The sequence below is a fragment of the Carcharhinus amblyrhynchos genome, chromosome 3 (genome assembly GCF_965287045.1).
Source record: "Carcharhinus amblyrhynchos chromosome 3, sCarAmb.v2.hapA, whole genome shotgun sequence".
In the NCBI taxonomy this organism is placed as follows: Eukaryota; Metazoa; Chordata; class Chondrichthyes; order Carcharhiniformes; family Carcharhinidae; genus Carcharhinus; species Carcharhinus amblyrhynchos.
In genome coordinates this window covers 20,967,650-20,979,867 of record NC_137326.1, presented here as the reverse complement: position 1 = coordinate 20,979,867, position 12,218 = coordinate 20,967,650, and the positions used below count along the sequence as shown (strand labels likewise).

Sequence of the window (12,218 nt, the reverse complement as noted above, 5' to 3'; positions counted from 1 at the left end):
GCAGCTATGATCAAAATGATTGGCAGGGCAGGCTTGAAGGGCTGAATGGCCTACTCCTGCTTCTAGTTTCTATGTTACTATCATGAACCCTCACTACTTTGAAACAGCTCAAAGACTATTCAATTAGTATTAGTGATGAAAAGTTTATGAATCGAGTTCTGGAGTGTACAGAACTTTGTACAACTGACTGAACCGCAAATCCATAAACATCCTTTCACTGGAGTCATGAACAAAAGAAGGATCCTTGATTGGCTATGCTGGGTGACCCACAAGCAACTCTACATTGCAATACATCAGAGGTCATTTGTACTGGTGTCAACTGTTCTGAGGAGCTTGAGGATAGTCCTGCTCCAGTGCCTCCTTTCCACTGCCCAGCTAAGTGGGATGGCACTGTTGGGATCCTTTCTTACCTATTTAATTGTAGCCAGAGAACCAATGAAGACATCACATAACAGCATTGTCACTCAGACCACTTTATCCAACTACACCATGTTTTCAGCTCATGTACAGCTGAAACTCATCCATGCCTTTGTTAACCTTTATAGCTCACTACTCCAGTACACCTCTGCCTGCCTTCCATGTTCTACCAGCCCCCACCTCCCCCGGCCCCCATAAGCTTGAGGTTAGCCAAGGCTCTTCTGCTGTATCCTTACAAGCACCAAGTCCACCCACCCATCATCCTGACCTACATTAGTTCCTCATCAAGCAATGCTGTCATTTAAAAATTCTCATCCTTGTTTTTAAATCCATCTCGCTCCTGTCTCTGTAATTTACTTCTACCCTCACAATCCTCTGCACAGCTGCCTCACATGCCAGGGACCCAATTTCGATTCCTGGCTTGGGTCACTTGTTGGATAAACGACCTTAGACAGTGGTCAAACAGGGGACAACAGTGCATGATAAAGTTTAGATCCTGTGGGGTGCCCCAGATTGATTAATACTGTCCCCCAGCACTGTCAGTCACCTCCCAGTGACAATGAAAGTTCAGACTTTATGGCAGCCTGGTGGCACAGTGGTTAGTACTGCTGTCTCACACCATCAGGGACCTGGGTTTGCTTCTCAGCTTGGGTCACTGTCTATGTGGAGTCTGCATGTTCTCTCCATGTCTGTGTGGGTTTCCTCTGGGTGCTCCAGTTTCCTCTCACAGTCCAAAAGATGTGCTGGTTAGGTTCTTTGGCTGTTCTAAATTCTCCTTCGGTGTACCCGAACAGGTGCCGGAGTGTGGCGACTAGGGGATTTTCACAATAACTTCATAGCAGTGTTCATGTAAGCCTACTTGTGACATTAATAAATAAACTTAAACTAAGATGTCTGTACTCTCTCGTTCCGGCCTGTGGAACATTCCAGATTTTAATTCTTCCATCATCGGTGGACTTGCCCTCAGCTACCCAGACCCTAAGCTCTGAATTTGCTCCCTAGTGGTTAACACTGCTGCCTCACAGTGCCAGGGACTCCAGTTCCATTTCAGCCTTGGGTGGTTGTCTATATAGCGTTTATATGTTCTCCCCGTGTTTGAGTGGGTTTCCTCCGAGTGCTCCAGTTTCTTCCCACAGTCCAAAGATGTTCAGGTGAGGTGGACTGGCCACGCTACATGTCCCCTTCGTTTAGTTCAGGGGTATTAAGGGGTTATGGGGATAGAGTGGGCCTGGGTAAGATGCTCTGTTGGAGAGTTGGTGCAGACCGGATGGGCCAAATGGCCTCCTTCTACATAGCTGAGATTCTATGAAGCCTTTTCTGCTTCTCTACCTCTCTTTCCTCCTTTAAGACGTTCCTGGAACCTACCTCTTGAACTGAGATTTTGCTCATCTGGTCATCTATTGTCTTGAATAAATCAGTGTTAAATTTTGCCTCATAACACTCCAGTTTTGTGCTTTTTTGTGAAATGCGCTACAGAGATGCCACTTGAGATACCAATGTTGTTGTAGCTGCATTATTCTGCTGAAGCCTGCCTATTTATTCAGAACAGGCTCTCTTATCAAAATTTACACGCACAGAAAAATATGGATTCTTATTGCGTCAATGTTAGAATGCTCAGTTATATCTAAATTCATCAACCTCAGATATGTATTTTGGCAGGATTTAGTGCTGCATACTTCCTTTTCCATAATAGACAACGGTGAAAATGATTTAGTTGGCATTTCCAAATAAAGCAAGGAGAATTGAGCTGTTTCATTCTTTCCTTTCCAGTTTCGTCTCATCTCTTAACAGGCAAGCGGTAAAATCTTATTTGTGGTTTCCATGGTAACCTCATCTTTTTCTTCTTTACGAGCTTGCATCCTGATTGTAAATCCAGTGCAATTCTCGGTCCTGCCACTTACTGGCGCAATGTTTTGACTGGTAAAAATGTAAATACGTAGCTGACAAAATGCTTTAACTGCTCAACAGAACATGCCATTCCCCAGTTGCACAGGGCTGTGTTATTTTCTCAATTTAAATGAACTAAAACCCAGGTTTATCATTGTGATCATCTCTTGGCTTCTCTCTGCTGTTTGTTATTCCTCCCTGGCATTACAGAGTCTCAGCCTCTCTCTGTTCTATTCCCTCCACCCTCAATCGTTCCAGTTGGCAAGGTGGCACTGTGGTCAGCACTGCTGCCTCATAGCACCAAGGACCCGGGTTCAATTTCTGACTTGGGTCACTGTCTGTGTGGAGTTTGCACGTTCTCCCCGTGTCTGTGTGGGTTTCCTCTGGGTGCTCCGGTTTCCTCCCACAGTCCAAAGATGTGCGGGTTAGGGTGCATGCTAAATTTTCCCTCAGTGGACCCGAACAGGCACTGGAGTGTGGCAACTGGGGGATTTTCACAGTAACTTCATTGCAGTGTAAAAGTAGGCCTACTTGTGACACTAATAAGAAAACTTTACTCTTTCTGCAGCTTCTTGTTGCCTTGCAGAATGAGCCAAGACACAACCAAAAGAGGGAAAAAAAAGAACAGAAAAAAATGTGTATTTAAGAACAGCAAAAGAGAAAAGGATTTCATTTCAAAAAAGTAAATATAAAAAGACAAGTATAGCACAGAAACTGGCCCTTCAGCCCTCTAAGCCTGTGCTGATCTTAATGCTCTAACACCTGGAACAGTTTTATTTTTTAAGAAAAGCAAGAGATTACAGGAAACTTAAAGAAGGCATGAACAAAAGAAATAAGAGAAAAAATAATTGGAAGGTTTTCAAATTAACAAAGTAAATTTTTCTCAGAAAATCCAAAATAATAGCCTGTGTTTTTTTTTAATTCGTTTGTGGGATGCAGGCATTGCTGGCTGGGCCAGCATTTATTGCCCATCCCCTAGAGCATTTAAGGGTCAACCACATTGCTGTGGCTCTGTCTGCCAGACCAAGTAAGAACGGCAGATTTCCTTCCCTAAAGGACATCAGTGAACCAGATGGGTTTTTCCGACAATCGGAAATGGTTTCATGGTTTTTATTGAATGTGTGATTTGGGATGATGCTCTAGTGGGTGTTTGAAGTTAGGATACATTGTTGGGCTTTATGTGGACATGCTTCTCCCTATACCAAATCTGGGATACTGGTAAACTTGTTGCTGATGCTGTGTAAGTAGGAACTCTATTTCATTCTCCAAAACCTCAGCATGATGAGCACAAGTGCAGAATCTGTTGTGATCAGCATCATTTTTCCTAAATGTAAGTTCAGGTGATGGGATATTCTTACTGATGATGTCAGGGTAACCAGGGATGAATTACTGTCCTGCCATCTTTTGAGAGGTTTAAAGTTAGTGTACACAGAAGCTAAATCAGGAAGCTCCGAAAGAGAGCCGATGAGAACTAGAGACAAGTTTATAACTTCAGCTTTAAGTGTCATATGGGAACCCGTGAGTGTTCCCCAACATATTTCTCCAGTTTCTAAAACAAAAGCAAAATGCTGCAAAATGTTGGAAATGTGAGTGAATAACAGATGAGTTCTGATGGAAGGTCACCCATCTGAAACATTCATTCTGTTCCTCTCCCCACAGAGGCTGCCTGATGTACTGCACATTTTCAGCATTGTCTGTTATTAATCCCCTGTTTCTGACTCAGTCTGTGTGACAAGTTGTCTCTTGGGGCCCAAAAACAAAGGCAAAACTTCTCCTTCTCTCCAAATGGGCAGCACAGTGGGACAATGGTTAGCACTGCTGCCTCATAGCGTCAGGGAGCTGGGTTCAATTCCAGTCTTAGGTCACTGTCTGTGTGGAGTTTGCACGTTCTCTCCACGTCCTGAGTGGGTTTCCCCCAGATGCTCTGGTTTCCTCCCACAATCCAAAGATGTGAGGGTTAGGTGAATTGGCCATGTATTGGGGACTAGCTAGAGCTAATGCATGGGGTTATGGGGATAGGGCCTGGGTGGGATTGTGGTTGATGCAGACTTGAGGGGCCAAATGGCGTCCTTCTAAATTGTAGGATTCTAAGTGGAGCAAAGAAGGAAATGTAAATATAGAGACAATGAGGGAGCAGTTCGTCTTGACCAGTAGTGCAAAATGAGGAACTTTGCAGTGAATTACCAACCGTAGGCCAAACCTGATAATCGATTGCATTGAAGTCAATGGATCTAAATGTAGTGTGGAGTGGCCGATTCGGGAATGCCCATGTTCACTGAAGACGAACGCCAACCTTTTACTCCCCAAGAGATGGGATTAGGTTCACGAGAATGATCCCAGGATTAAAAGCTTGGTGTATGAGTAGCGTTTGAGATCTCTGTGTCTCTACTCGATGGAGTTTAGAAGGATGGCGGGGGAATCTCATTGACACTTACAGAATATTGAAAGGCCTGGATAGACTGGGCATTAGTAGGGGAGAGTAGGACAGGAGGGCACAGCCTCAAAGCAAAGGACTGGAACCAAGATGAGGAAGAATCTTTTCAGCCAGAGGGTAATGAATCTCTGCAATTCATTGCCACAGAAGGCTGTGGAGGCCAGGTCATTGAGTGTATTTAAGGCAGAGACAGATAATTTCTTGATTGGTAAGGGGATCAAAGGTTATGGGGAAAAGGTGGGAGAATTGGGTTGAAAAATGTATCAGCGATAACTGAATGGTGGAGCAGACTCGATGGGCCAAATGGACTAATTCTGCTCCTATATCTTATGGTCTTGTTGGTATTTAGGAATTGACGCTGAGCAGGAATCATTTGTGGACCTAAATTTTCCTTTAACATTATTTGGTTTGTCAAGCTTGGATCAAAGTTCCAGTACACCTGGTTTTGCTTGCAACCCACCTGATTCAGCTACTTCCGCTATCGGGACTCCTTGTTCAAAAGCCATGAATCCTAACACGGAGAAAATAGCAAAGCCAGCGATGAAGCTGGTGCCACTGTTCAGGCAGCACAGCATTATGCAATCCCTGCAAAACAGTAAGAACATTTACTTAATGCTCAAAACACCTCCTGTCTTCAAAGAACACATGTCTATTATCTAGAGAACAGTTTGGTTAATATTCATTGTGATCACCACGTTGAATGCATCTTTAAACAGATGGATATCAGCTCTAACTTCAAAGTGGCTCATTGGTAAGAAAGGAAGTATTGTTTCCGTCGCGTTGAAAATCAGGAAACATTAATCTAATCATCTGTATTCTGATAAACTCCCAAAACACTTCATACAAATAACCCAAAATGTTAGCCAAACACTATTTTTGCCTGCTTGCACAACTGAGCTTACTTGATAACGTGAGGCAAGATCATTTTCACAATTTTCTGGTTCCCTGGGCATGTCATCAATGTCAAGCATCAGTAGCTTTTAAAGGACTAACGCTCATTTGCTATGCACTAACCAAATTTCTAGCATGAGGGAGACGCACAGGATACAAGGTAGGATTGTTGCACCAAGTAAGTGTAGACAGTTCTCTGCCTTTTAGCAGCCATTCTGAGAGGTAAAATGTGATTGTATTTAATTATGACTCAATAAACAGAACACTGCAATATGATTAGTGCCAGAGTGTAGATAAGGAGTGTAGCATTGTAATCTGCTTCAGCTGTACAACCAGCGGCTAGACTGGATCTGCGGCAAGCAGTGAGGGAACCAACAAGGGAGATAAACATACTTGACCTCATCCTTTTGATTTTGATTTGATTTATTATTGTCACATTTATTAACATACAGTGAAAAGTATTGTTTTTTGCACGCTATACAGAAAAGCATACCGTTCATAGAGAGGGAAAGGAGAGAGTGCAGAATGTAGTTTTACAGTTATAGCTAGGGTGTAGCGAAAGATCAACTTAGTGCAAGGTAAGTCCATTCAAAGGTTTGATTGCAGCAGGGAAGAAGCCGTTCTTGAGTCGGTTGGTATGTGACCTCTGATTTTTGTACCTTTTTCCCGACAGAAGAAGGTGGAAGAGAGGATGTCCGGGGTATGTGGGGTCCTTAATCCTGCTGGCTACTTTGCCGTGCAGTGGGAAGTGTAGAGTTAATGGGTGGGGTGCTGGTTTGCGTGATGGAATGAGCTACACTGAACAGGAGCCATACCAAGCTGTGATACAATCAGCTTTGTATGGTGCATCAGTAAAATTTGCAACACCTGCCAGCTGCAGATGCATCTGTCCATGACAGTATCAGCAGAAGTGGTCACCACACACTCCTTATGGAGACAATGTCCCACCTCTGTATTGAGGATATCCTCCATTGTGTTGTGTGGCACCATCACCATGCTAAATAGGACAGACTTCGAACAGATCTAGCAACTCAAGACTGGGCATCTATGAGGTGGTGTGGGCAATCAGCAATCTGTAACCTCATGACCCAGTATATGTCCCATTCTACCCTTAACACCAAGCCAGGGGATCAACCCTGGTTTAATGAAGAGTGCAGGAGAACATGCCAGGAGCAACACCAGGCTTACTTTAAAATGAGATGTCAACCAGGTAACGCTGAAACATCAAACTATTTGTATGCTGAACAGCATAATCAGCAAGTAATTGACAAAGCTCAGCAATTCTTGACCAACGGATCAGTTTTAAGCTCTGCAGTCCTGCCGCATCTAGTCATGACAATTAAACAGCTCACTGGAAGTGGAGGTTTCACAAATATTCCCATCCTCAATGATGGGAGAGCCCAGCACATCAGTGGACAAGATAAGGCTACAGCATTTGCAACAATCTTCAGCCAGTAGTGCCAAACAGGTGATCCATCTGTGTCTCCTCCGGAGATCCCCAGCATCACAGATGCCAGTCTTCAGCTGATTTGATTCACTCCACGTGATATCAAGAAACAGTTGAAGGCACTGCAAAGGCTATGAGGGTGATCTTACGACCTCATTCCACCCATTTTTATGAAGACTTGTGCTCCAGAACTTGCTGCACTCCTAGCCAAGCTGTTCCAGTACAGCTACAATACTGGTATCTACCTGGCAATGTGGAAAATAGCCCAAATATGTCCTGTATACCAGGACAAATCCAACCTGAATAATTATCAGCCCATCAGTCTACTCGATCATCAGTAAAGTGATGGAAGAGGTCATCAACAGTACAATCATGCAGCACTTACTCAACAATAATCTGCTCACCAATGCTCAGTTTGGGTTCTGTCAATCAGCTCCTGACTTCATTACAGTCTTGGTTCAAACATGGACAAAAGAACTGAATGTGAATTGAGAGTGACTGCCCTTGACATCAAGGCAACATTTGACCGAATCTGGCATCAAGGAACACTAGCAAAACCGGAGTCAGTGCAGCTCTGACGAAGGGTCATCCAGACTTGAAACACTGGCTCTATTCTCTCTCCACAGATGTTGTCAGACCTGATGATATTTTCCAGCATTTTTCTGTTTTTGTTACAGATTCCAGCATCAGCAGTATTTTGTTTTCCATCATAAGATCAGAAATGTGGATGTTCACTGATGATTGCACAATGTTCAGCACTACTTGCAACTCCTCAGATACTGAAGCAGTCCATGTCCAAATGCAGAAGGACCTGGACAATATCCAGGCTCCAGCTGACAGGTGGCAAGTAACATTTGTGCCACACAAGTGCCAGACAATAAATATTTCCAACAAAAGAGGATTTAACCATCACACCTTGACATTCAATGGCATTACCATCACTGAATTCCCCACTATCAACACTCAAGAAGTTTGATGCCATCCAGGACAATGCAGCCATTTAATTATTATCCTTCTACAAATAGTCACTCCTTCCAAAGATGTGCAGGTTAGGTATACTGGCTATGCTAAATTGCCCCTTAGTGTTAGGGGGACTGGCAGGGTAAATATGTGGGGTTACAGGAATAGGGCCTGGGTGGGATTGTTGTCAGTGAAGGCTTGATGGGCCAAATGGCCTCCTTCTGCACCGTAGAGATTCTATGATTCTATTCCACAATCCTTGGCTACACTCTGTCACTGATCATATTGCAGTGTTGCAGAATTCCACAATTTTTAATCATTTTGCACAACTTCCAGGAAATTGCATAAATATCCAAATGGTTATGTAAGATCCTCATTTAAATTTGTATCCTATCAAACCAATGGGTGTTTCTGCAGTCATCTGAAAACCCTACATAAAAAACAAACAGCCAGGTAAACAGAGATCGAACATAACCAATTGTGACCCACGTTTCTTGCATCATTTACACCTGTTTATTGAGCACAATCAGAAAACCCACCCACTGACTCCAAAGGCAATTTTCCACTTTCTCAGTTTTACAGAATTTTCTAATCTTAAAGGGACCCAGAAACAGGGTACACATGCTCTGTTGTCCTTTATTAAAAAAATGTCAATGATATTGATAAGAAAAGGCTACAAAACAATAAAAGCAGTCTAGAGTATTGTTTCCATTCAACATTGTTACCTTCTGTTATGCTGTTTATTTACATGATATATTGCATGGTTTCAACATTACAACTCTAAGTGCATGCTGCATCCCCTGTGAACAAAATAACCCTTTACCAATTCAATGCCTAGGGGAATGTTGCAAAACCCAGGTTCAAACAATAAACACTTGTTACTGTCTTCTGACTTACTGGAATGTGTCATATAGACCACAGGATCTCCCGGACTATGGCAAATGGAAGAATTAATAAATACTCTCGCAAAGTATGATTTGGATTGGAAACTACAAGGTTGCTTTATTGAAATGGAGCAGGTTACAATTACAAACAGTAACAACAAAACTGAATGATCTCCTGAAATGTCAAAAATAGTGAAAATGCCTCTGTTATGTCTGCTCTCAACACAAGCTGATTGTTAAAGCACTGTCGAGAATCTGATTAGCCTTTACATCTGACAGCTTCAGACTTACATTGGCAATAAAATGCTTTTGGATTCCTTAAAGTCATAAAGATGATGCGTAAGTGAAAGTTCTCTTTGATGTATGAGGACAGATTGACTAGAATAGGATTGTTTTCCATGATGTTTGGATGAATGAGGGGGAGGGGAGGTCTCAGAGATTTATAAAATTCTAACAGGACTAGATAGGGTAGATGCAGGGAGGATGTTCCCGATGGTGGGGGAATCTAGAATCAGGGGTCACAGCCTGACGATTCGGGATAGACCATTTAGGACAGAGATGAGGAGACATTTCTTCACCAAAGAGTGGTGAGCCTGTGGAATTCATAACCACAGAAAGTAATTGATGCCGAAACATTGGATGTACTCAAGAGGTGGTTGCATATAGCACTTGGGGCGAATGGGATCAAAAGTTATGGGGAGAAAGCAGGATTAGGCTATTGAGTTGGATGATTAGTCATGATCGTGATGAATGGTGGAGCAGGCTCCAAGGGCCAAATGGCCTCCTGCTGCTCCTAGCTTCTATGTTTCTATCCTTCATTTTACTCCCAGCTTGGTGGAAGACTTCCAAACATCTACCTCCAAATTCCTTTGAATATAGATCAGAATGACCAACACACATGTAAGACAGAATTAACACTAATGGCACTCAAAAATAATAGGATCCCAAACCTCTCGTTCAACAGGCACAAGGAAGTGCTTTCGAAAAACAGAACATGTACACTCTGCAGCTTGATATTCATTTAACAGCCGTCAACACTCACTCTATCTGAACAGTTGTCAGCAAGAAGAACTCAATAAATATTCCACCAGACCTCTTCTGAATGGTATTATTTATTTTGACTAATCAAACTATGGGAATCTGGATTGATGTTTCATGTTGAGTATGGTTTGGAATTCAGAGATGAACCACTCATACCGGAGTGGGTAAGGCATCAGTTGCAGAATCGGCTGGAAACTGGTAATTTCTACGTGGAGATCTTGTTTGCTGACACAAAATTCCAGGGTGTAGGAAGGGAAGAAAAGCTCTGCATTCCCACCTCCCATTTGGGCCAACAACTTTAAAAAAATTAATATCTAATTCAATCCAATCAAAGTCCAATTCAAAGTCTCAACAAGTAAGACATTCCTGATCCAAGCTGACAAGACACAGCTCACAACTTCCTGTCTTGGGCTTGATCTACATGATCCAAGCTGATTGGAGCAGGCATTGCACCTCCTCCAAAGTTTGATCTCATTTGCAACTTAGCCAAAAGCCATCAATGTCGCTTTAAAAAATTGCGTCAAATGAAGCCTCAGTGTAACCTCATGACTTCAATCAAATATAGGACAACAAAACTACATCTGATCTGAGCCAAAAGGCCATTTGGGCCAACAATGTATACATCAGTAGCATCTTTAATGCTATGAAACATTCCAAAGCGCTTCATGAGAGCATTCTGAAAAGGTGTGCCAAGCCATTTAAAGAGATGGTCGGTCAGATGACCAAAAGCTCGGGCAGAGAGGTAGGTTTTGAGGAGTGTCTTAAAGGAGGAAAGTGAGGTAGAGAGGTGGAAAGGTGTAGGGAGAGCGTGGGTTAGAACCTAGATTTGCTGGATTTTTGCACTATTTTTCTGGGAAATCCAATCAGTGAATGGAAAGATGTTTTCTAGCTGCTCCCACTTCACACACATCAATAGAAAGCATAGGGGTATATCTGGGGGTGGTCCTGGGATCTCCATCCATTATAACATCTTTAGCTCCACAGAGAGCTGTGAGTTCTGCACAGGGTTTCTGAAAGTCTTCCAACATGCTGACAGAAGGTAAATAATTCTAGAATAGAGTCAGTTGCTTTCAGAAGACAAGTCTTGCCTTTCTCTGGGGATGAAGAAAGAAAAGATTTGCGGATAAGGCATTTTTTTGCTGCTCTGCTGCACTTCCAGCAGGCTGCTCAGGATTTTGGGTTTGATTTTCTTTTTACCATTATAAGACTGCACCTCAGTGGAAATGTCAGGGCCTAAATGTCCACAGCTGTCCAAATATGCTATTCGTATGTGGATAAATTGCATCAAAAACCAATTTTAAAGTGAAACTTACCTATGTCAAAGACAATGAAGAGTATAAATTATATCCTAGAAGTGGACCTGTTCTACTTTAGAATTACTGAATTGACTGGCATGTTCTCAGAGACCTGGATTTCAGGTCACAAATTCATTTTGTGTGGGTATGTTGAGGTCAGGAAACATTGAAGGATGTGCTTTGCAGAAGCAGGGTTTATTGGACAACTTGTTGTGCCTGGAAGAAGCACTCCTGCTCCTTCTGACCCACAAGCAGTACGAAAAGGGTCTCGAAAAATTATTGCATGGGATGCAAGGCGAGCATTTTTGCTCATCCCTAAATATGGGAAGGCACAGTGGCACTGTGTTTAGCACTGCTGCCTCACAGTGCCAGGGACCTGGGTTCAATTCCCAGCTTGGGTCATTGTCTGTGTGGAGTTTGCACGTCTCCCCGAGTCTGTGTGGGTTTCCTCCGGGTGCTCCGATTTCCTTCCACTGTCCGAAACACGTGCTGGTTCAGTGCATTGACCTGAACAAGCACCAGAGAGAGAGTGAGTGAGGTAGGTTTCACAAACATGGCATATATAGGCCAAGACACAATTGCAAGATAATGGTTGGAACCATTAATGAGGAGCAGCGCTCTGAAAGCTTGTGATTCCAAATAAACCTGTTGGACTTTAACCTGTGTTGTGAGACTTCTCACTGTGCCCATGTTCTTGAACAGTTGTAGTGCTTCTGATCTGGGTAAACTTACAGAAGAGAATTCCAAGATTTTGCCCCAGTGACATTAAAGGGATGGTGATATAATTCCAAGTCAGGATAGTGCATGGGTTGGAGGGGAACTTGCAGGTGTTCCTACATATCTGTTCTCCTTGTCCTTCTAGGAAGTGGAGTTCCCAGGTTTGGAAGGTGCTGTTGAAGGTTTGAGGCGCTGCAGTGCATCTTGTATATCATACAGATTGCTGCCACTGTGAGAGATTCAGT

General features: G+C 43.0%; 1 protein-coding gene across 1 annotated transcript in view; it reads right to left on the bottom strand.

The window, feature by feature from the left end:
* slc6a11b (solute carrier family 6 member 11b) overlaps positions 1 to 12,218 on the bottom strand; it is a 177,610-nt gene that overhangs the window by 22,694 nt on the left and 142,698 nt on the right. The window contains exon 9 of the mRNA XM_080181925.1: positions 5,199 to 5,323. Within this exon, the coding sequence (XP_080038051.1) occupies positions 5,199 to 5,323 (125 nt within the window). The remainder of the gene's footprint in view (positions 1 to 5,198; positions 5,324 to 12,218) is intronic.